Source organism: Acinonyx jubatus, chromosome D1, assembly GCF_027475565.1.
Source record: "Acinonyx jubatus isolate Ajub_Pintada_27869175 chromosome D1, VMU_Ajub_asm_v1.0, whole genome shotgun sequence".
Taxonomy (NCBI): domain Eukaryota; kingdom Metazoa; phylum Chordata; class Mammalia; order Carnivora; family Felidae; genus Acinonyx; species Acinonyx jubatus.
This window is the reverse complement of record NC_069390.1, coordinates 9,122,687-9,147,523: the sequence shown is the minus strand read 5'-3', so window position 1 is coordinate 9,147,523 and position 24,837 is coordinate 9,122,687. Positions and strand designations below refer to the sequence as shown.

Here is a 24,837-nt window from a genome sequence, read left to right as displayed (position 1 = left end):
CAAGTCACTTAAATCTCCGAAGCCCACTTCCTTGTTAGAAAGTAGAACTACCCCAGGGGTGCCTGCGTGGCTCAGTCGGTTAAGCGTGCGACTTCCTTCGGCTCAGGTGATATCTCACGGTTCATGGGTTCGAGCCCCGCGTCAGACTGTGCCGACAGCCCAGAGGCGGGGGCCTGCTTCAGATTCTGTGTCTCCTTCTCTCTCTGCCCCTCCCCGACTTGTGCGTGCACCTGCATGTGTGTAGCCTCTCGCTCTCAAAAATAAACCAAAAAAAAAAAAAAAAAGAACACCCCATAGATGATCCACAGCCAGGTTAGGGCCAAGAGGGCCAGTGCCTGTTGTGAGCACTCTATGCCTGTATTCCCACTTGTCTGAAGAACTTAAACTATGACCCTTGGATGCCACCACCTACCTACCTTCCAGGCCATCTGTGAGAAATAATGCGAAGTTCCTTGACACTGTGCACTACCGTAGGTTAGTTCTTAGCACCATTTGCAGGCACTCTCTCCCTTCACTGGGGAAGGTCTGCAATCTGGTCCTCAAGAATGAGGTAGCTACTTGGGGCGCCTGGGTGGCTCAGTCAGTTAGGAGTCCCACTTCGGCTCAGGTCATGATCTCCCAGTTTGGGAGTTCGAGCCCCAAGGTGAGGCTCTGTGATGATAGCATGGAGCCCGGAGCCTGCGTCAGAATCTGTCTCCCCCTCTCTGCCCCTCCCCTGCTCACACTCTCTTAAAAATAAATAAATAAATAAATAATAATAATAAGGTGGCTACAAAACACCTTAGGCGGCCCTACCTACCCTAACTGTATCCAATCTTTCCCAGCTAGGGTAGCAGTCAGTCATCACAGTAGAGGCAGGGTGAATAAAGACAAAACTGAGCAGAGGCCTCTCTGCTCTTCCGAAGACTTCTCTCCTGCAAAGGGAGGTACCGCAGGCCCATAAAATACCCTGCTTTAACGTAAACTAGTCCCCTTGGAAGAAGCCATCACTCACAAAGGAGGCAGGACAGGTAAGGGTTCAATGTTCAGTTTCCTTTAATGACCCCCATCTCCCTGAAGGGCAGGTGCAGGCAGCTAGGTGACGGCAAGAGATGTTCACTTGAAGATCTTGCCCTGATTGAAGGCTTTGCCCACGTGCTGGAAGGCCCCCTCCCAGGAAAAGTACTCTCGAACCAGCGTCTGGGCCTCCTCACTGCCAGGATCCAGTTTCCGCCACGTATAGGACTCGTAGTCCACCTGCCAATCTGGACTCAGCTGGGGAAAAAAAGGCCAGGTTGAGAAGCATGTGGTCAGGTTATCAGATACTGTCCCACACCTGTTCCAGCTCATGTGTTCCAGCTCAGACACATGTCATCAGCTCTTAAAACTCCTGTGACTGTGACGGCTCCTTCCTGTACGTGTTCCTTGAACTCTCCTGAATGCCTACAAGGCACAGGAATAAAAGTGTGTCTCCCATACCCTTGCCCCACCCTCAAGAGACAGACTCCTCCCCTACAACTTTCCTCACCGGGAAGGCAAGCTCCTGGCCTCGGAAGACCCAGACTCCAGAAATGGAGCTGCTATTGTTGGTTCCAAAGAGGATGACACTGGCAAAAGCATTCTTCCTCAGCTTGTCCAACCGCTGGAACATTCCTGAAGGGGTGAGAGAGAACACGCTGCCTTTAGGGTCACATCACCCACTACCTTGTCCTCCCTTCTTCCTAGACCCACCCTCTGCTCACCGGTGATGAGGTTGCAGCTCATGAAGGTCTGGGTGAGTTCCTCGGGGAAGCGGTACTCGGAGTACCACAGAGACCAGCCATCCTTATCAAAATGCTCCCAAAAGTACGGCAGCGCCACAGAGAGGGTGTCCTCGTTGGAGTATTTGCGCTTAAATTCATCCAACACGAAGGTACTGAGTGGAGGGAAAAAGCAAGGTCAATGTGGAGGTCCTACTGAGGCAACCAAGGGCGGTCAGGCTAAAGCAGCAGCTAAGGGCAATCTTCACTTAAAATGTACTGGTTTAAAGAGGTCACTGGACTGGCAAACGGGTGCAACCTTAGAGGGAAGAGAGCTAAGGGGGTACAAACAAGGGATCTAGGGTACTCCTTTGCTCCCTGCCTAAATCGGCTGGGATTGAGGAGAGCGGGACCTGCGGGGGGGGGCGCGCCGGAAGGAGGCAGCCCCAAGAAAGGCACAGGGAACTGCTGCCCCCTAGCGGAGACCTAGAATGAGCACTCCCTTTTCTTCCTGGCAGGCCCCTGGGGGGAGGGGGAGGGTGCTTTCCCATCGAGTCACACTTAAAAAACTGACTCACCCAACTTTCTTCCCCCACCATTGGCCTCTTCAGGTTACATACACTACAATGCGACAGCAATGTAACCAGTGAACATCTTCAAAGGGACTCCACCCCAGACCTTACACCCGTGGCCTTAGTCACTCTGCCCAGGAACAAGTCCGGATGCTGAAAAGCCCTTAGGTTCAGATTATTTTTGAAGCGATCTGGCTCAGATCTGGCACACTGAGCAGAGAAGGCTCTACCGCTACAGAGAGGTCCCTCTTCTCACGGTAGCAGTTCTACTTTTCTTTGCAGTTATAAAACCCACAATGCCAGCAAACAAGACAACTAATTAATATTTTTATACACTGACCACTGGTGACTTTCCAAAGATGATGTATGTAGTTTTGTGCCTTCTACAATTTGTTCATTTGACACTATATCACTCTATATCTGTATCTTTTTACAAATGTTTTAATGGCTGGAGCGCCTGGGTGGCTCAGATGGTTAGGCATCGGACTTGGTTTCGACTGAGGTCATGATCTCACAGTTCGTAGGTTCGAGGCCCGCGTTAGAATCCTGCTATCAGCACAGAGCCTCCTTGGGCTTGTCTCCCTCTCTCTGCCCCTCTTCCCGCTCATGCTCTATCACTATCTTTCAAAATAAATACACAAAAAAATTATTTTTAAAAAAAGCCCTTACTAAATGTTTCATTGGTCCAGTTATTCACTAACATAAATAACAGTAACAAACCCTAGAGTTAGAAACCATTAAGTGGCGCGGATCTGCCCACTGTTGCATTACAGCAAAGTAGAGGCTGGACTTCAACCCTGGGTCCTACGTTCCTTCCCAAATACCCATCAGAGGCCTCCTCTGAGGAGCTTCCATCTCAACCACCCAAAAAAGGGACCGGGGACTTTTTTCTTCACACCTTCCCAAACTGTTGGAACTTTCTAATTTGTGACCACGTTGCATCCATTTCTCAACCAAATGACCACAGGCTCTCAACAGCTCCTGGAACAAGTTGAGCTGGAAGGCCTTAAAAGGACTAGAACTAACTCGAGACAAATAGTATTCATCTTTGAAGACATAGCCTTGGTGATCTTAAAAATCCAGGGGAGGGGCACCTGGGTAGCTCAGTTAAGCGTCCAACTCTCGATTTCGGCTCAGGTCACCATCTCACTGTTTGGGAGATCGAACTCTGGGGCTCCATGGGGCTGCTTGGGATTCTCGCTCTCCCTGTCTCCACCCCTACCCCGCTCGAGCTCATGCTCACGTGTGTGTACACACACGCGTACATGTTCCCGCGCTCTCTCAACATAAAAATAAAAAATAAAAAAAAAATCCAGGGGAAAAATCATCTAGGTAGGCAGCCCAGTAGAGCGTCATGACAATACAACAAATTGGTATTAACCAACATTCCCCAAAAGAAGAAATGCAAAGTTTATTAAAGATTTTCAGTTTATTGATTTGTTTTCTGCCCAGAGTATACAGACCTAGTATATGTGAAAATCTCTAAAAATTAACGGTGTCTATGTTACAACAGCATATGTAACTCGGGTTAGTTATCAGAGCATACTCACACACGCCAAAAAGCCTATTCAACTTTTGACCTGCCCCTGTGCGAAGTTCAAAGTACGTCACTTCGGTTCAAAAAGAAATACATCTGAAAAGAACAGCTGCACCTGAAACCTTCCTTGGTCTTGTATGAGCTGCTAAGCCTAAGAGCTACACTCCAAGTTTCTCCCCAAATGGGGAAACAGCAGCTCCTAACGGTGACCACCCAGCACTAGGATGCTCGACATTTAGAAGTCTCCACGCTCCTATCGTACCCTCCAGCAGTGTGCACCTTCACGCTGGGTTAACCCATAAAAAACCATTACAGGGCGCCTGAGTGGCTCAGTCGCTTAAGTGTCTGACTCTTGGTTTCGGCTCAGGTCATGATCTCACAGTCTGTGGGTTTGAGCCCCACACTGGGCTCTGCGCTGCCAGCACGGATGCTTGGCATGGAGTCTCTCGCTCTCCCTCTGTCCTGTCCCTCCCCCGCTAGCACTCCCTCTCTCAAAATAAGTAAACATAAAAATAATAAAAGAAAGAGAAGAAAACCAGTACAAAATAAGGGAGGCTGAACCCTGTTAAACACTAACAGAACTATTGAAAGGCCAGACAGCTTCGGGAAAGGCAGAGTGAGCAGGTGAGAAAAGCAGGGAAAAACAAGAACTACATATGTGAAGTGGCTACGGACAAAACCAGTATCATAACGCTTGCAATTTTTTTGAGAGAGGGAGAGAGAGAGAGGACGCACGAGCAGCATGCATGCAAGGGGCAGGGAGCAGAGGGAGATAGAGAATCCCAAGCAGGCTCCGTGCTCAGCGAGGAGCCCAACATGGGGCTCGATCCCACGACCCTGGGATCATGACCTGAGGTGAAATCAAGAGTCAGATGCTCAGCCAACTGAGCCACCCAGGCACCTCATAAGGCCTGCAATTCTAATGAATGACCTAGGGCAGTGACTGAGAACTTGAGTTTGGAGAAGCGGCTAAGTACTGGATGTCCCACCATTTTCACCCGAAAGTTTCCTTTGACTGCGTTTTCTTCCAAGAACCCCAACCTTTACTGAAAAGGTTGGAAGTGGGTGGGGTGACGACCATCCCATCTATTTCTTTCTCCTTGAGGGGTTTAACTCCCCCCCCAAAAATGAACCAGACAGGCACTATGGAGCCATGGTCACCTTCCTTTTTCTCAGTAAGAATTTTTACATTGTCTGTTCATCCAAACAGTAAAAATAACAATCAAACGACACTGACCTGGTGTCACGGCTTCAGAGCCAGCCCAGCAGGGCAGACATGAGGCTCTCTGTATCCTCTCCCTGTTAGCTCTGGGGGCTCTCAAATCTGACTGAGCATGTTCAAGACCACTTTACCTCCACACCCAATGCTGTGCCCCGTCTATTTGCTAGAAAGGGAGTTCTTATCTTTTTCCCAAATGTAAGAAACGTACTTAGAATCTGCCTTCCACTTTTAAAATGGACCCAGTTCTTGGGGCGCCTGGGTGGCTCAGTTAAGCGCCTGACTTTGGCTCAGGTCATGATCTCATGGTTCTTGAGTTCGGGCCCCACGTCAGGCTCTGTGCTGACAGCTCAGTCTGGAATCTGCTTCGGATTCTGTGTCTCCCTCTCCCCTCCCCCGCTCCCTAAGATAAACGTTAAAAAAAAAATTGTAAAATTCACCCAATTCTTGAGAATAAACTCAGAAGTTGCTTTACTTGCAAACAAACATCCTTCACTCCTACACGGACACCCTTAAACTCTGGGCCCTTGCTGTGTAAGGGGAACATGCACAGGGACACACTGGCCTTCCTGGGTCCCTAACTCTCCAGTATCCTTACCTCTTGGGCAAGTGAGCAAAGGGGTCCTTGGCCTTCGGCTCTGCAGCCAGCGCCTGCTCACATTCATCCATCTCCTCCTCGGGAGCAGGAGCAGCGGCCTTTTTCTCCTCTTTACGCTCAGCCTGGGGCTTCTGCTTCTCTTCCCGAGACCCTTTCTCTTTCCTTGGGGTGTCCTTTTTAGGCTGGCTCTCTGCAAACTTTTTAGCTGGTACAGAGAAAGGGAGAGAAATCAATGTCCTGCCTCTTTCCATGTGCCTCTAAAGCCAGGCAGTGAGCAGGGTAACAGAGGAAAACTGCTGGGTGGGACTACGAAGGGGCCTAGGCCCTGCGCTGCCATCAGTTCCCCATACGTCCCCAAGCCAAGAACACAACCCTCGGCAACATACATGCACCAATGTTGCTAGACGTTAATACGAACAAGTGAGGGTACGTATGCTTATGAAACAAGTTTCCTGAAGTATCGCTCACTATGTGGGATACCCTACATTCTGTGGGTCCACATAACCCAAAAGCCTGATGGAACATCAAAGGGTTGAGACTGAATGAACCAGCCCCTGCGTCAGGTCGCACGGCTCTTCCGCCTGCTCCGACCTACCGTCAAACTGGGCCATCTTCTCACAGAGTTTCACCTCCCCCAAGACAGCGCGGAACTGGGGCTGGTTAATGCAGGTGAGGAACCAGCGGTTGGTATTAGGGAAGGCCTGGCGGAAAGACGGCTCCAGGACCTGTCAGAACAGAAGGGTGGAAACCGAGTCAGTGGAGAGAAAGGTCCTGAAGAGTGTCAAGCCAGAGACCCTTGTTTCTTTCTAGATCAAAGCTCCACCTTCCTCTCGAGCCCCCAGATGGCAGCTCCCTAGAGTCCCCTCTTACCTGGGGGGCTACTTCCTGCTTACCTTCCTCTTTTTCACAGTACAGTCCAATTTAACGGGTGTTTGATCCCACCCCTCATTTACTACAAATCTACTTAGCACAAATGTTTACACGGCACATTACTCCTTTTTTTTTTTTTTTTTTATTAAAGCTTATTTGAGAGGGAGCAAGAGAGAGGAACTAGCAGGGGAGAGGCAGAGAAAGAGGGAGTGAGAGAATCCCAAGCAGGCTCTGCACTCTCTGCACTGAGAGTGCAGAGCCTGATGGAGGGCTGGAACTCACAAACCAAACTCATGAACCAAGAGATCATGACCTGAACAAAAACTAAGAGTCAAAATAATAATAACAACAACAACAACAAAAAAGAAACCTAAGAGTCAGACACTTAACAAAAACTGAGGCACCCAGGCGCCCCCGGCACCTTACTTCTTTTCCAAAGCCAATTCACACCAACATATTCCAATCTTCAATTCAATAAATTTTTTTAAAAAAAGGAAAAGAAGGAAGGGAAAGAAGGAAGGAAGGAAGGTAGGTGGCGGGCGGGAGGGGAGGATGCCTGGGTGGCTCAAATGGCTGAGCAACTGACTTTGGCTGAGGTCATGATCTTCTGGTTTGTGGGTTCAAGCCCCGCATAGTTCTTGCTGACAGCTCAGAGCCTGGAGCCTGCTTCGGATCCTGTGTCTCTGTCTCTCTGCTCCTCCCCCACTCATGCTGGGTGTGTGTGTGTGTCTCTCTCTTTCTCTCTCAAAAATAAACAAACAAAAAAAAGGTGGGGCGCCTGGGTGGTTCAATCAGTTGGGAATTGAGCTTCCCAGCTTCGGCTCAGGTCATGATCTCACAGTGTGTGAGTTCGAGCCCCGCGTCGGGCTCTGTGCTGACAGCTCAGAGCCTGGAGCCTGCTTCAGATCCTGTGTCTCCCTCCCTATCTCTAAGTAAAAAACATTAAAAAAAAAAAAAAAAAAAGTGCAGACACACAGGGCTATCAATTACTCATTTTGCCAAATAAATAAGATTAACAAATACCATCTATGTTAACCACACGATCCAAACTTCAGAAACTAAAGAATGCTCAATAACAAAAACAAGTAAATAAAAATTCAAAAGCAAAAAAGTATTTCAATACATCACACGGTCCCTTAAAACTAAACTCAGCTTCATAAACCAACTCATTTACCATCTTGTAGCTTGCTAAGACCAGAGGGAAAGTGACTTTGGCACAGAGATAGAGCATAGCAGCCAGCAGTGTTGGTTCTGCAGTGCTGGGTTCAAATCCTTCACCATTTATCAGCTACGTGCCCTTGGACCAGGTGCGAATTTCTCCTCACCCACACAGCAGAGCAAGACTAAGACGATGCCTGCAAGGCCCCTGGCCCCTTTGTGTCTGACACAAAGTAGGTGCTTTTTTTCTTTACAATTACCACACTACTGCTCTGGACCAGCATCAGTCCGAGAGCTGCTGCTCGGGACCCAGCAACATGTCATTTTCTTTGACCTGATAACCTCAAGAGTAATTACTACTACCCTGGTTTTATAGCTTACAGAGAAAAAAGGACTAAATGAATTCTCAGTCGCTCTCACTCACCTCTACCTACAACTTGTAAGTAACGAAGCCAAGAACCGAACCTAATTCTGCCTCCACAAGATCTTCTTGATGAAGCGACCAGCTCTGTCTTTACAACCAAGCACAGCTGGCTTTCCCAAGAAATATGGAAACAAAACGAAACATCTTAGCTGCCACAGAGAAATCAGGACAACAGAACATTACCAGACTTCTCAGAAAGGGGAAAAGCAGCATGGTACTCAAATCTGAAATTCCTAGAGTCGAGCTGTTACCTGAAATGACTCATCAGACTCATCCCTTAGTTTCTAACCCCACCTACCCTCTGCCGACCCAGATTCTTTATAAATGTCACCTGTTTATAGAGCCACAACAGAGTGCAGACAACTGTGATGTCAGCCAGTGTCACACGTTCGCCCACCAGGAAAGTCCTCGTCTTCAGGTGAGCATCCAGCAGCCCCAGAATTCGCCTCACCTCCTCCTTTGCATTCTCTGTGGCCTATTGATTTCAAATGACCAAACTTAATAGTGGGTATCCCCCCCTTCCCTGCTCCCCTCCCCCAATGATCGAACTAAGATAACTATTTCACTTACTAAGTTCTGGCTCATCCCCAACCCTTTTGCAATGGAGTCAGACTCTAGGATCATTCCAAATGTTATCAGACATTGAAGCTCTCAATGTCAAATTTCTTCATGGTGCAGTCTGGCTTAATTTCCCACTATACTGACCACAGTCCTGTATTTTTGGATTATGAGAAGGAACCTCAGAGGTCACCCGGTTTAACCACCCTCCTGCCATTGGGTATAGCTTTTCTACAGCAAAAATCTCTCCCCTGACCACTCATGACAGGCACCACCTCCACTGGGTCTATGTGACAAAACAACCCGGATACCATCAACAGCCCAGTGCTCCAAACTCACACCCAAGAGATTAGGTCTTTTATCATCCGTATGTTCTCAGCATCTCCTTTCCTCAATCTATTTAATTCCTTACTCCCGACACTCAGGAGCTGATGCCATCCCTGCCCCTGGCTTCTCCCCAAGTTCCAAGGCTTACCTGCTTGTTGTGGTGCATGATGCCCAAGGTAGGGAACACCCAGGTACTGGCTGGGGGCACTATGTCGCTATCAGCAAAGCTCACCCACTGCACCACCTGGGCTGCGGCCTCAGGAGTACTTCCCCGCAGCTCCTCATTGCTCACTGCAGAGGCAGAGCACAAAGGTCAGAACTTTGGGGTCGTGCCAACACCAATCCAAGTCCATGAAAATTCCTCTCCTGTCACCCCAGCTCACCCTTATCCTCTCCTACCTCCTCCATTCCAGATCTTCCCATTCCCACTCCCACCGCAAATTACCATAGTAGGCAATGGCATTGCTCTCGAACACACAGAATCCATCGTCGCCCTCAAATGCTGGAACCTGGGATAAAACAGTCGAAAGAGGAGTGGAATGAAAAAAAAAAAAAAAGTAAGTAAAGTACACAGTAATTTCTCACTAGCCAATCCCAGGCCCTAGAGTTGTTTTGGATGAAAGTTCTTTTAGAAGGCTGATGACCCTTACTAAGCAACTACTGACACAAACTATTGATATTATCTGAAACCCCGGAACCAAAAATATTTAAGTTACCTGGTATCCCTGGTATCTGAACTCACATGGAAAACCCAAAGATTTAGATATTATCAAATACTTATGTAAAATCCCTCAATCAAATAGGCAAAAGACCAGAAACTAAATGTTGTCTCTTTTCTCCATATTCTTGAAAGCAGGGTGGTACTCCCCACACTACACTGATCTCTTCTCTGTTTAGTATGGTTAGTTACCCATCTCTAAAAGCCCCTCGGTCAGCTCATGGCAGATACCTGACACATTTGCCCTAAAAACAGTCAAAACTCATTCTCTCTCCCACAAATAAAGAAACCTGTGAATTTTACAACAGGTCACTGAACAGGCTCTGCATTATTCCCAACTATGTGCAAATACACACTTGTCTTAAAATGAAAAATTTTTTAAGTCAATGAAATGTAAAAAAAAATAAATTGGAATATGGAAAGCGCCCTTTTAAAGATGGAGGCCATCTTCAGGCCTCCTTGGATTCTCAGGACCGGAGACCCCTCTCCACCGTCCTACTCACCTTGCCGGCAGGAAATTTACGGAGAAATTCAGGTGTGCGGTTGGTTTGGCCAAAGTGGAAGTGGGGTGGTGCGGAGAGCACGCGGACCTGAGCCCCGCTGTACTGAGCAGCAATGAGAGCCTTGAAGGCCCTCCAGTTTTCAGGATATGTGTACAGGGTCTGTGGGGGGAGGGGGAAGATGGAGAATGTTAATGACAGAAGGGTCTCAGTTCTAAATGTCACCTCCAGGGATAAATTCCCTGAGTTATTCCCAATCCGTTCAACTCCCTCTGGTAAACCAAATTCTCTGGTATCTGTCATGTGTAATCAGAGTCCTCTGAAATACCAGGGACAGAACTACACACCAACTGCTAAATAAAGCTTGTTGACAGGTTTGACCTTCCCTAAGGACAGCTCTAGAAGCACTCTCATCCCCTCAAATGTATCTTCAAGAACCCCAGAACTTCCAGCACCCGCAGACTCCACCTGCCGACAGACAGGCACTCCTCCTCTCCCTGGTTTCATTCATTGATGGTTGGCGAGTACCTGCCTACTCCACCGCTGAGCCGCTCATCCCTTTAAAGCACCATCACTGTTTATCACACACACCGACCGTTTCCAAGTTCCCTTCAGAACAGCCAGGCGAAACCGAATGGCATCCTCTCCTCCCAAATCAACTCGGTCTCCCCAAAAGCCCGTTCCTTCTTGTCACGCTAACGTCCCCCCCACCCCCGCCCGTCCCGTCCCGTCCCGCAGTGAGTTCCCTGGCAGTAGCTTCTCCTTCTCTTAGTCCTTCTCTTAACGGTCCAGCTGGGCTGACTCCACCGTCCGGGGATTCCTCTCACTCTCCAACCTCCCCGATGATGAACCCTTAACCGGAGACAGCCGTACCTGCCCACAAAGACCCTCGTCTTAACCCAGTCCCTGCTGTTGCCCTACACAACGGTCACAAAAGTTGTCAACCTGCCCGGATACCATGTCTCGAAGCGGCAGTGAACCCGAACCCTTTTCTCAGGCCCCAGACGGCCAGGATCTGACATCTCTTTTCTCCACTACCCCAGACCCTTCCACCTCTTTGGCCTCCGAGAGCCCCAGCCTCAGTTCCCCTCCGGGGCCTGGAAGCCTTGCTCTCCAACAGTACGATCTCTAGACCCCCCACCAGTTCCCCACTCGGCTCCAGAACTCCTCTGACGCCGGAGGGCCCCACTGGGGCAGAGGATGGCGTCGGATACCGTGACCTGGATCGCCAGAGCCGGCAAACTTACCCCAGCCGCCATGGTGATTCCGCAGAGAAAGGGGGTGGGGCTCTCGGCGCTGCCGCAAAGTAAGCCGTCCGGGAGAGAAGGGGGGGAAGGGGAGAGCCGTGGAGAAACAGCAGCCGCAAAGCGAGGACGGCATAGAAGGCATACGCACGACAGTTCGGTATCCCGAGGCGCTGAATTGGGAAAAGAGAGGGGTGGGGCCTGCCGGCCTGCGCGGAAAAGCCCGCGCCTGCGCAGTGGGACTCTCGACTGGCCCGCCCCTCAGGCATGGCCAATCCAAGTCCCGACGTGGAGGTAGAAGGCGCGGAGGGTAAGCTGTGAAAATGGGCCGCAATCCAGGGCCTCCTCTGGGCGGCGACGTGGCACCGCTGCCAACTCCGCGCCGCGCGGGGTCCCAGAAGCGTTCCCCTCCAGCTCAGGAACCCGCGGTGACTTGACGGGGATCCTGCCAGCCCCCTAACATCAGGATTGTGGGACACTCACTGGAGCGGAAACAACTCCTGCGTGGATAATTCCATTTGTTCCCGCTCTGCTTTTCTAGAGAGGATGAATGTCTATCCGGAGCCCAGGTCAGAAACCCTCTGCAGAAGTGAGGTTTCCTCGCATTAAATCACCATGCGGCTCCGGGATGCAGTTACTGCAGGAACGGCTCTGGTACTGGTCCTGCAGCAGGGGAGGGCCAAGAGAGAACACAGCCGATCCCTTCCGCTCGTCACCCTTAGGGGCAGTTTACCCATGATGGGCTGCCCTTTACCCACGCTCAGGTCGGAGATGTTTTACCCATTTTAATAAGAGCAGGATGAATTCTGTAAAGTGAGAGAACAGTTGTAGAACCCTGAACCCCAATTTCAGGCCGTCACCATATAAATCTGGGCAGCAAGGTAAACGTGGAGCCAAACTTGGTTCTTCTCACAGCTACTGCCCCAGCACCCCAGCCTTCAGGAACTCTGCTGGGTGGGCCCCAGGTGCAGGAACACACCATCATCACGGGCACTCCCTGCAAGTTGTGACAAATGGTATGATGGAACAGGCTGACACGTTTTGGGGTGGCCAAAGGCACCTCTGAGAAGAGGCGGTAAGGTCTGGGGAGGGGAAGTACTGGGTGGAAATTAGAGGACACTGTAGTGCTTATTAACTAGCAGCTTTATTGCCCCTTAGGGTCCCTGTCTTCACTTGAGGAGGTTTCGAAGTGCTTGAGGGAGGAAAACCTGTAAGAAATGATGGAGGTCAGGGAACAGGCCTTGAGAATCCTGCAGTGGGGTCACAGTGAGAGTCTGGCTGGCCTGGGAGGCCGACGCCACGAAGGTCAGGAGCGGCTCAGCCACTGGCTTCTGCGCAGCACTGCCAGGTCCTCTCAGCTCCCGGGTTACCTGAGCCTCCGTTGCCAGCCACTCTGCAGCGCCGGCACTGCCTCCGTCTCTATCCTTGGTTTGCTGCTGCAAGCGTCGCCGGGCACGCCGCCGCCCCTGCCACACTCGGTGCCACAAGGCACAGCGCCAGCTCACTAAGGAGAGGGACATCCCCTTCCCTGCCTCACCCCGAGCCCCTTCTCCTGCTGCCTCAGGTCCTTTGGGCCCCTGCTCTGCCAGTGCCGCATGGCCTGACCGCCCCTCTTCTCCAGGGGCTAGATGCTGCCCAGTCACGTGGGGTGGCTCCCCTGGCCGCCTAGGGCTATGCACGGCCCAGTCCTGCACCGTCTCTCCAACCTCTATAACCATTTCCTCCACCCCATCTTCGCTGGGGTCTCCCGTGCATCCCTGCTGCTCCTTCCGTCCCTCCTCCCAGCTTTTTTCCTGTCCATCTCGTTTCAATCTTTTGCTGGTCCCTCCCTGGGGAGACTCCTCAGGCCCACCTCCCTCTGACCGCAGTCTCTTGGTTCCCTGTTCCATATGGCATCCCAGTGCTTCCCTGAACACCTGGGCCAGGGCAGCAGTGAGCTGGGTGAAGGGAGCAGGGGGTAAGGGGATGGGCGTTGCGGACAGCAAAGCACTGGGGGAGCTGGGCTGCAGAAGAGGGAGCAGCCCCCAGTCCCGACCCCGGGAGGAACGGCGCTGGTACTGCAGGCTTCGGCAGTAATTGGCTGCCGCTCGGGAACAGTTCTGTAGCCTCCCGGCCACCCGGCTGGTCACATTGGCTGCCACATTGTGACTCAGGTCAAAGGGGTCCTGGAGATTCATGGGGCCAAGGCGCAGACCCTCCCAGCGATTAGAGGGCAGGCCCCCTGCCACAGGCAGTGCCTGACCCTCCCGCAGGGACAGCAGTGAGCCACGAAGATCCCAACACGAGACGCAGGAGAAGAACTGGGCTAGCAGAGAACCTGGAAGAGGAGGAAGACCAGGCAGAAAGGGTTACTTAGAGGCCAGAACCGAGACAGGCCTGCACTAGAGGCATTCTCTTAGAAGGACTTTCTTTTCCCTTCCAAGTAGCTCAGAAGAGTGTCAGAAGCCAGGCTCCTCTAGTCTCCATAGACAAGAGGTCCAGCCTCTCTCCCCGTGCCCCCAGCAACATCCTTCCCCAGATGCTGCTCCCTCCCCTTGCTAGCAGTGTAACCTTGAGCAGGCCACTTCATTGCTCCAATGCATGGTTTCTTCATCTGTAAAATGGCAGTAATACTAGCTGTCCCACGAGGTGGTTGTGAGAACCGTGCCTGGCAAACAGCAACTGAGCTATGTCACATCTACATTTGTGACTAACATCATTTATTAATACTTTACCGGGCTCCCCAAACTCACTGAGGGGCTCCTTATTGGTGCTGGGCTCCAGTCTTGAGGCATCCCTGGGGAAACTACAGTCCCAGCCATCAACCTCCACCTGTTCGCCCTCACCTGTGAAAGTGAAAAAGGTGAGGGTCAGCCTGGAAGCAGGAAGATTTGGGGGCGATAAGCAGAGATCTCATTCCTGGGGTAACTTCAGTGCATCTAAACAAGATAAACAAGAGGAAAGCTGATGCTACCAAAAGCATCATAAAGAAGGTGGAGGCCAGGCTGCCGTACCTGCTTTCTGGGTGAGCTGGGATACAGTGGGCAACACAGGAGGGTCCCTGGTCTGAAGGAAATAGATCACGAGCAAGGTCAGGGCGTAGTTACTGACAAGGGGGCCACTCCCTGGGTAAATAATAATTCCAGTTAGATTGGGGATGCCATCTGACACCCTCCCTGGTTTTCTCAACCCTGGTTCCTGTACCTGCCTCCCCTTCCCTCCCTTTGCCCCAACAGCAGCTTTACCCCAAGTCTGTCCTGATTCATCCTCACCTGACAGCCCTCGACCCTGAGCCCAGCAGCGGAGGGTGTACACGAGGGGCCGTACTCGCCCATCCAGCTCAGAGCAGAGACTCAGGAAACGAGAGTTATGCAGGGCCAGCCTGGAACAAAGACCAGGGTGTCAGTGCTGGGGAACCCCGCTCTCATTCCCGGCTTGCGGAACGGGGGCCAGCTGGAAGAAAGCCAAAAGAGGGTTTCCCAAGTGTCTGCTAACACACTGGTCATGCGAAAGGGTATACAAAAAGCCATCAATGTGTCTGGGGAAACACTACATCCTATATGCCCCTCCTGGATAGGATATTCCAGAAGTGTGTAGTTACAAGACTGCTCAAAGCCTTTCATATGCAAAGAAACGAAGGGAGGGAGAAAGAGAGGCAAGGAGAAAGAGAAGGAAAGAGGAAGTGGAGGAGAGGGAGGAAAGGGAGACCTATTTGCATTTAACTTAGCATTTCCCAAACTTATTCAACCCTGGAACTCTTTTCTGAATCCCCTAAAAACAGTATTTCAAGGAACACCCTTTACATTCATGGAAACGGATGCCAGACAGGTGGCAAATGGCAGAAGGAGGGGATGGAACCCAACAAGGATAACCTCAATGCTCAGCAAGGCAGGAGCTTTCTGCACAGGGGTTCCCTCTCCACCACCCCAGAGTGCTCAGCTGCCCTTCCCCAACCACCCCACCCCCACGACAAAGGTACCGGTTACTGAGGGAGACGTCACCGTGGAGACCTGAAGGCCGATGGCAAAACTTGACCACAGGGCGTCGGGCAGAGGGCACAGTTTGGACTCGGTACACTCCAGGGACACAGCCCCGAAGAATGGATCCCACCAACTCCAGCATGGCCACCCCGTCTGTTTTCTCCCCCTCTTTCAGGGCCTCTGCTAGTTCCAGGGCCTTCCCCAGGTCCCCCTCTCCCCGGTCCTCCTGCAGTGGGGAGGCTGGAGGCAGGGACTGGGGAGAGGCAAGGGTCTCAGAGGCCAAAGCAGAGTCCGGAGTCTGGGGTGCCAGGGAAGAAGGAGTTTCAAAGTCCAGGGCTTCCGAGTCTTGGGGAGAAGGAGGCTGTGAGTCTGGAGGGGAAGCTGGGGTACAGGCCAGGGCTTGAGGATCCAGTGGGGATGCAAGGGCTGAATCCAAAGATGGAGACTCTGGAGCCTTTGGGGCTGGCTGTAGATAGAAATGAGTTGAATGAATAGTCGCCTCTCTTGCTGTTCCCCATGTGGGCAACATTCCTCAAAATCAATCAATGGGGCGCCTGGGTGGCGCAGTCGGTTAAGCGTCCGACTTCAGCCAGGTCACGATCTCGCGGTCCGTGAGTTCGAGCCCCGCGTCAGGCTCTGGGCTGATGGCTCAGAGCCTGGAGCCTGTTTCCGATTCTGTGTCTCCCTCTCTCTCTGCCCCTCCCCCATTCATGCTCTGTCTCTCTCTGTCCCAAAAATAAATAAACGTTGAAAATCAATCTATTACTGCTTATGAGTTAGGCCCCACTCCAAGTGTTTTATATAAGTTAACTTATTTAATCACAATCCCTTTTCAAAATTAAAAATAACCTGGGGCGCCTGGGTGGCTCAGTCAGTTAAGCATCCGACTCTTGATTTCGGCTCAGGTCATGATCTCATGGTTCATGAGATCAAGCCCCGCATTGGGCTCGGTGCTGACAGTGCAGAGCCTGCTAGGGATTCTCTCTCTCCCTCTCTCTCTGCCCTCCTCTGCTTGTGCACTCTCTTTCTCAAAATGCATAAACTCAAAAATAAATCAATTTAATTACGTTAAAAATAACTTCTAATGCCACATAATAAGTGGTCTGTAGTCTACCAAAATGTCATGGTCATGAAAGACAAAAGAAGGCAGAGGAACCGTAAAGGAGACCGAGTAAACAACGCTAGCCTGCTGGTGGGCAACTGATGAAGGTAGAGGACAGGCTGTAGACTAAAGTCTCATAACATTTTACACCTACACCAGGTTAACATGTCCCTACTTGCTAACTGTCCTGCCGCTACACACTAGGACGCCTTTGTGCTTCCCTGATACACACTGGACTATTATGGGATTCAATGTATGCAACTTGCTCTCGAGATTTTTATGGGGCGTCTGGGTGGCTTAGTCGTTAAACATCCGACTTTGGCTCAGGTCATAGTCTCACAGTTTGTGAGTTCGAGCCCCACGTCAGGCTCTGTGCTCACAGCTCAGAGCTTGGAGCCTGCTTTGGATACTGTCTCCTCCTCACTCTCTCTGCTGCTCCACTGCCTATGCGCTCTCTCTCTCTCAAATAGACTTAAAACAAAACAAAACAAAACTAGTTTAAAATAACCCTTTTTGTAAAGTAGGAAGTATATGAAAACTCTGTACTTTCTGCTAACTTTTCCTGTGAACCCAAAACTGCTCTAAAAAACAAAATCTTTTACAAAAAGACAACCTTTCCTATTCCTTAACAACCTTTCCTATTCCAAACACAGAAACTGTACATTAGAGATTAGAAAATATAGATAAGCAAAAACATAACCCCAAAATTACTTTATTGTATGTCCTTTTATATATTTTTTCCCCAAATAGGGTATTCTATACACTGTTTTGAAATCTGATTTTTTCATGTTACAAATGCCATGTATCCTATGTCAACTCATATTCATTCTACCTAATACCCATCCACATTCATGTTTCTCCAATTCAATAACCCTTTCAGGTAGCTTCTATTATCCCCATTTTACAGATGAGGAACTAAACATGAGAGAGAGAGGACCATCCCTGCTGACTCTTCCTAGCTACCTCCCTGGTCACTCACCTGGGAGTCTTCCAGGTCACCCAGATCCAGGAAGAGGTCAAGATCACAGCCATGGACATCAAAACTGTTTATGGAAGACCCAAAAGGATGGACCACACAGCCTGGGTGCCGGGCAGAAAATAAAGGCGGGGCAACATTAGAGAGGAGTATGGGGTAGAAGGACACGGGGGCACAAAGAAGGAAGAGCAGCCGGATAAATGGGGTGTGGACTTGAGGGAGGGAAGAACAGGGAGACACGGGAAGGGAGAGGACTCACCAGGGAAGAACTCTGTGAAGACCTCCTGCATCAGGGCCACGACGAGGCTCCGAAGCTGCCGCTCAGCCTCGGACAACTCCCTCAGCCCCACGAGCTTCATCATTTGTGCCCCGACGTCGGGGGCCTCGGCTAGTGCTTTGGCCAGCTGGTGACTGTCAGGGGCCGCTCCTCTGGGGGATTTGGAGGCAGGGCTCTGGAACTCTTTCTGCTCCCGTGGCCGGACCCGCAGGCGGTGTCCTCCCAGGCTGTGCTGGGGCTGTGACAAGACAGCTTCTCGGGTCCCTATGTCCCCCATCTCCACGATAGCAAAAACTCCCTGGCAAATCACAACAGCGGCAGTGATCATGGTTTTGGAACCAAGAATCCAAACGCATGATTTGACAGTGGGTGACACTCTTTGAAACTGGGACCACCCTATAAATCAGGAATATCTGCTTAATGTTTCTGAACAGGGAGTATACTCAGATAAACAATTCTCAGGGCACCCGCGTGGCCCAGTCAGTGAAGCATCCGACTTCAGCTCAGGTCATGATCTCATGGGTTTCATGGGCTTGAGCCCCATGTAGGGCTCAGCACTGACAGTGCAGAGCCTGCTTGGGATTCTCTGTCTCCCTCTCTTTCTGCCCCTCCCCAACTCACGCGCGCGCACGCTCTCTCTCTCTCTCTCTCTCAAAATAAATAAACTTAAAAAAGAAAAAAAAAGATGAAGGGAATGGAACGGACACTCCAGAAATTAAACCCATACCTCTATGGTCAACTGATTATTTTTTTAATTTTTTTTTTTTAATGTTTATTTTTGAGAGAGTCAGAGATAGAATGCGAGTGGGTTAGGGGCAGAGAGAGAGGGAGACACAGAATCAGAAGCAGGCTCCAGACTCTGAGCTGTCAGCACAGAGCCCGACACAGGGCTCAAACTCACGAGCTGTGAGATCATAACCTGAGCTGAAGTTGGATGTTCAACTGACTGAGTCACCCAGGCGCCCCATATGATCAACAGATTTTTAACAAAGTTGTCAACACCATTCAATGAGGAAAGATTAGTCTTCTCGACATGGGGCTGGGACAACTGGATAGCCAAATGCAAAAGAATGATATTGGACCTCACACCACATACACAAATTAAAATTAATGGAGCAGTGGGACAGGGGGAGCAGCCTCACCAGCACACGGGCCTGAATCAGAGGCGAGGGGTGATGAAAACATTCTGGAAGGATGGGTGAAGAACCTTGTAAATATACTAGCAACCACTGAATTGTGTACTTCAAAAGTGTGAATTTTATCACTCATCTCACTTCTGCCCTATGCCAAACACAGCAAAAAATGTGGAACAAGGAAGAAACGCAGCCACTTGGACCGGCCCAGGCCAATCTTCCAACTCTGAGGAATCACACTACGCACCAGACTGCAGTTCAACACCGAGTTTGCAATCAAAGCCCCAGCTAGGAATTAGGTGTCTCTTTGCTTGGCCTTGTCTGCACACATATTTTTCTCAAGAACTCCACTGAAGGCATCAGGGAGGACAGGATTAGCAGATTCAGAAGGCTGTCTCCTGGCTATTTTTCTCTTCTCAATACCATCACCCCCAAGCTAGTGCTACCACTTACTGAGCTTATTATACTGAGGGCTTATTACAAACCAAGCAGTTCACATGAACTATCCCTAAGTCTCACAAGGCTCCTACACAGTATTCATTATTATTTCCATTTTAGAAATTAAGAAACTAAAACTCAAAAGTTAAGTAACTTGTGACTGCCTCCAAGTAAGGGGCTTAATCCCCCAAATCTCCAACTTCCCAGTGATGATCTCCCTCAAGGAATTGTTGTGGAAATTAAATGAGATATTGTTTGTAAACTACTTAGCACATGATTGGTGCATGATAATTATTCAATAAAAACTTTAGTCATTATTCTGATATTAAAAGCCTCAGAAACTTGAGGTTTAAGTTCAGAAAAAGGTCATTCTTTACAACTGAAGCAAATATGAACAAAAATGAAGGTACTGAGTTTTCTGAGGAAGTAGTCTGGGGCAGACACTGCCAAGTGCTCACCCAATAAATACACCTTCTCCCTTTTTTTTTTTTTTTTTGAGAGACAGACAGAGGGTGCAAGTGAGCAAGGGGCAGAGACAGCGCAAGAGAGAAGCAGGGCTCACCAGAAGCGGGGCTCCAGTTTCTACCCAAAGGAGGGCTCCTGTTCACCTGAAGCGGGGCTTGTGCTCACCCAATGCAGGACTCACCTGATGTGGGACTCAAACTCAGGAACTGTGACATCATGACCTTAGCCGAAGTCAGATGCTTAACAACTGAGTCACCCAGATGCCCTCTCCATTTCTTTCTTATTAACAGAACCCTGATTCTTGTTCAAAAGGGCAAGGTGTCCAGCTAAAAAAACATTTCCCAGTCTTGCCTGTAGCTAGGGGTAACCATGAGATAGAATTCAGGCCTATGAGATATACAAAGTCTAATGAAGAGGCATGTGGAAAATTTTTCCTAGAAAATAAAGAAAATCAGAGGAGGGGAGCCTGGGTGGCTCAGTTGGTTAAGCTTCCAACTCTTGATTTCGGATCTGGTCATGATCTCACAATTTGTAAGATCATGTCAGCACGGAGCCCACTTGGGATTTTCTCTGTCCTCTCTCTCTCTCTCAAGGTAAATTTGCAAGCATTAAAAAAATAAAAGAAAAGCAGGGGAATAAAGTCAGGCTCATATGGCACTAGCCTTTTTAAACTGTCCTTCAGTCTTTCATTCATTCATTCATTCATTCATTCATTTTGAGAGAGAGAGAGAGAGGGAGAATCCTAAGCAGGCCCCATGCTCAGCTCGGAGCCCAAAGCAGAATTCAATCCCCATGACCCTAGGATCATGACTTGAACCAAAACCAAGAGTCGGATGTTGAACCACGAACTGAGCCACCCAGGCACCCAAGCCTGCCCCTTTTCCTTACCTGAAGATGTGCAAGTAGCATTATCACAACTAAGAAGTGAGAGCCACTTGCCAATTAATGACAGAGCAGGAAAACAGGACAGTCCTATACTGCCCAGGTCTGGACTTCTTGTTACAAAGAACAATTAGATGCACCTGGGTGGCTCAGTCGGTTGAGCATCTGACTTTGGTTCAGGTCATGATCTCACCGTTCAGGAGTACGAGCCCAGCATCAGGCTCTCTGTTGTCTGCTGTTGGCACAGAGTCCGCCGTGGATCCTCTATCCCCCTCTCTCTCTCCCCTCCCCTGCTTGCACTGTCTCTCTCAAATAAACTTAAAGAAGAAGAAGAAGAAGAAGAAGAAGAAGAAGAAAAAAGAAGAAAAAGAAGAATTATTAAACCCCTTTTGTTTAAGCCACTGTGGGTCCATTGCTGAATGCAATCGCTAAGGAAAACACACCCCAGCCCGTCCTAAGAGAAGACATGGGCAGTCAAAGTCATGCCTGCATAACGACAGCACAACCTCAGAACTATAATATGATGACACAACACAGCAGTACAATACTGAACTTTTTTCAAAGGACTAACAAACTGACAAAAAGTCTGCCTGGAAGACAAAAAGGACCACAAAGAATAAGCCTGTTTGTCTAGCACTGTCCAAAGAACAGGGTATTTTGGCCAGCTAACATTAGTATCTCTCACTGGAAGTTAATAAACTGCTAGCTGTTTTATCAACCAGTCTCTTGTGGGGTTAGGACAGATCTCCCAATGGTGTAGCCTCAAAGCACCTGCTTCGCTGTAATTACGTTATTCACAAAACTGTAAGCTCTGTGCCTGCAGAGATCAGATCTATCCTATTCATGACTGAAAATGCAGCTCTACGCATGGTGCCCAGTACAAAGTCAGCAGTTAATACTTGGCAAGTCAAATGAAGATTGACTGAATAAATAAATGACCAGTAAGTCCCCCAGTGACTAACTCTGGTGAACTGATAAAACCCAAGCAGGGGCTGGGGCGGGGAAGCTCACAAAGCTGGACTGGCCCAAGAACTGTGGTATCCACGAAGGACAAGCCCGCCAAGGATGAGGCACCAGCTGAAACAGGGCTGCTGGTTTCTCCCTCATTTCTTTTTGTATGTGGCACACTTGACTCGTTCTTTACACCAATAGCCATTCACTCTACCTTGTCCTTGTCCATGACGACACTAGCCACGGGTCCGAATGCCTGGAAGTACTCAGAAAGCTGCGCAGAATCCACATCCCGGGGAAAGCCACTGACAAACACACTCCGAAGACCCTGGGCCTTTCGGGCAGCTCGTAGTTCTACCAGGTGCCGGTGCTTCCGGCCTCCCAAATGGGCATCTAGGCTGGGTCCTGCAAAGATAAACATGAAACAAAAACATCCAAATCACTCTTCGGTGGACTTAAATGCATACCTAAATCCTACTAATCCTTCCAAGCCATAGGAAGTGTGATCTTTGAATAAACAAAGTCCTAGCTCTTTTCACCTTCCTCTCTTGTCCATTTGTCTATATAATGCATTCTAAGTGGTTCCCCAGAGAGCTAGCTACCACTTTTTCTTAAACCATCTCTAAGAGCTAGAGCAACACCTGCAAATTGTAAAGAAATTAACGGGAAGCTTATCCAGGTCATATACAGAGGAACTAAATAAAACAGGACCCTAGACTATTCCCTCATGAATCATCCCTAGGTATGGTATAGAGATTGAAAGTGCAAGATCTGAAGTCACACTGCCCAAGTTTAATTCTCAGCTCCGGCAAGCTGTGTGAGATCTTGGGCAAGTTACTTAACCTCTCTGTGCATCTCTGTGCACACACAAAATGAAGATATTAACAGTACCACATAGGTATTATGCATCTAAGAGTACTTGGCAGAGTCTGGTACATGTGGACCACGAGAAAAGTTTAGCTGCTATTATTATTATTTTTTTTTAATTAAATTTTGGGTCAGCTGCTTATTGTCACCAATGTATATGTGGGGACAGGGAAGACTATCTTGGATTTCTGACTTGCCCTAGGGGACAAAGAGTGGTAATGTCATTCACAAAGAAAAAGAATGGAAGATCTGTTTCAGAAAGATCATGATTCCAGTTTAGGAAAGAGCGCGATTCCAGACTTCAAAAGTGGAATTTGAGGTTTCATGGAGTCCCCTGCGCTGTCATATAAGAATCCTGTCGATTCTGCCAAATCCACTTTCTCATCACGCATGCCCTGCTACCCTGCTACCTCACCCATCTTCTGCCTTTGCCTAGCTCCTCCGTAGGGCTACCCTGAGTTAAGTGCTACTTTCTCAGTGATCCTACAGCTGTCTAAACATATCTCTAGAGCTCTGGAGTTGTCTGCATCTCTAGATGGTGAGCTCCTTCACCTCTAAATCCCCTCACCCCACCCGAGAGCCCAGCCGAGTAACAGGCACAAAGGGGGCGTCCAACAGATGACGGTGATAGAGGGAATAAGATCATGACACTTTAGTTGTAGAGATTTCGGATACTAGGGATGAGGGGGCAAAGTGGTGGGGCTTTCCCCACTCTCCAATCCCTTCGTACAGGCGGAGTGAAAACCGAGGTGAGTGACCCTACCAACCGACTTGACAAAAACTAGGCCCCGAAGACGAAAACTCACGACCACCCCCTCACAAGCCACCGCTTACGGTTGGCTGTAGTAACGTGGCAAAGGCAGCAGCGGAAACCCCCACGAGGCAGCGATTGGACATCCGAATCCGCTGCCGCCATCGCGACTCTCCAGTACGGACAACACACAACTACTTCCGCCACCACCGGAACTCACGCCTACAAATCGCAGCGCGCTTGGAAGCAACTTCCGCCAGTCCAATAGGAAATGACGTAGCAAGGCCAATTGCGCAGGCACACTCCTCCGGAAACTGAGTCCCTAAGGCTCCGGGTTCCGTTTCCACCCGGCTTTAAGTCTTCACCCGCTTCTGGAAAAGCCGCCCATCTTTGATACTTATCTGCATGCGGTAAGCCGATTGGTGTGCTCTGAGCCACTTAGGCGTTGATTGGCCCAAGACTTCATGAATATTCATAAAAGTGGCCACAAAAACCGGCGCCGGGGGTTTGAAGCCTGAGTGTTCTAGCCTTGCTGGGAGTTCGGGAGTGTGCTGTTTGTACCTTCTTTCAAGAGGCGGTTAGAGACCCGCGGCGCTGCATCCTCTCTCCTTATTCACCTGGCGAATAAAGGCGGAGGATGAGCCGACTTCACAAAACTCAGGGCTGCCCCTGGACTCCCAAGTTCCTTAGGGCTGTTACTCTCTCCTTCTGCCCTCTGTCCTTCCCTAAAATGGGCGTTCAGGGACCACTTCCTAGCCCTGGTTGGGGAGCTCTGCCCCTGTGGGCACCCTCTAGACTCCACTCAGCCACAGCCAGATCGCTGCGGTCCCGGTGAGTCAGGCTTTCCTTCCGCAATAGTGGGCTGCGTGAAGTGTACTCACGAGGCGCCAGAGCCACCGGCCCGCTTCAAGGCAGGCGATGGAACCTACCATGTGACAGCTGAGTGGAAACATTGGAGGGAAAAAATGCTTCTTTCCCCAGACTGGTAGAGTGGTCAGTTCCTCCCGATACTGCCGGGGTGTAAGCTCAGAATGGGGAGAGTAAAGGAGCTGGGGAGGCCCTGGGGACAGAGAACATGACATGGAGAAGACTCTCAGATGGGCTAAGCCGTTCCTGCTACCACTGTCAGCGCACAGCTTCGGACTGCGGAAAGCGCCCTGGACCTGAAGCAGACATCTCAAGATCCGAAACCTTAAGCAAAGTCTCAACTGCTGAACCTGTTCCCCTATCTATCTCTGAAGTGTGGAAGGAACACGTACAACAGGCTTAACCTCTTATTCACTCTCCGAAGGTTCTCCTCCTGTTGGGCCCTGCTCAGGCTTGTTTCCCAAACCCAAAAAGGCAGGAGACAGCACTAGAGTGGACCTCAGGCCAAGGCAGTTACTGAGGCTGGTCTTGGGAATCCTTGAAGTGGCAACTTGTGCAAATAAACCACAGAGCTGGGTGGTAAGATACTGCAGTACCCACCCACCCCCCCCAAGGTAGGCTACATCTTGCCCTGGCTTCCAGCAACTCCCAGAATTTCCTGAGAGCTAAGGGTTGGGAAATAGAAGAAAAAGCACCTTCATGCCTCCCTTCCTGTGGAAGCCACCA

At 49.9% G+C, this 24,837-nt stretch overlaps 2 protein-coding genes across 2 annotated transcripts; both read right to left on the bottom strand.

Annotated features, from left to right (window-relative positions):
• Positions 1–1,017: 1,017 nt before the first annotated feature.
• Positions 1,018–11,603, bottom strand: EEF1G (eukaryotic translation elongation factor 1 gamma). The gene is made up of 10 exons (XM_015079884.3): positions 11,447–11,603; positions 10,203–10,361; positions 9,427–9,490; positions 9,130–9,272; positions 8,428–8,571; positions 6,240–6,369; positions 5,645–5,849; positions 1,722–1,894; positions 1,508–1,632; positions 1,018–1,254 (listed from the first exon to the last, which is right to left on the bottom strand). The coding sequence occupies exons 1-10, from the start codon at positions 11,456–11,458 to the stop codon at positions 1,096–1,098; spliced, it is 1,314 nt and encodes a 437-aa protein (XP_014935370.1). The 5' UTR covers positions 11,459–11,603; the 3' UTR covers positions 1,018–1,095.
• Positions 11,604–12,568: 965 nt separating this feature from the next.
• Positions 12,569–23,486, bottom strand: TUT1 (terminal uridylyl transferase 1, U6 snRNA-specific). The gene is made up of 9 exons (XM_015079901.3): positions 23,328–23,486; positions 21,841–22,031; positions 17,740–18,055; positions 17,484–17,584; positions 15,402–15,868; positions 14,695–14,804; positions 14,437–14,547; positions 14,176–14,268; positions 12,569–13,760 (listed from the first exon to the last, which is right to left on the bottom strand). The coding sequence occupies exons 1-9, from the start codon at positions 23,407–23,409 to the stop codon at positions 12,613–12,615; spliced, it is 2,619 nt and encodes an 872-aa protein (XP_014935387.3). The 5' UTR covers positions 23,410–23,486; the 3' UTR covers positions 12,569–12,612.
• Positions 23,487–24,837: the final 1,351 nt, after the last annotated feature.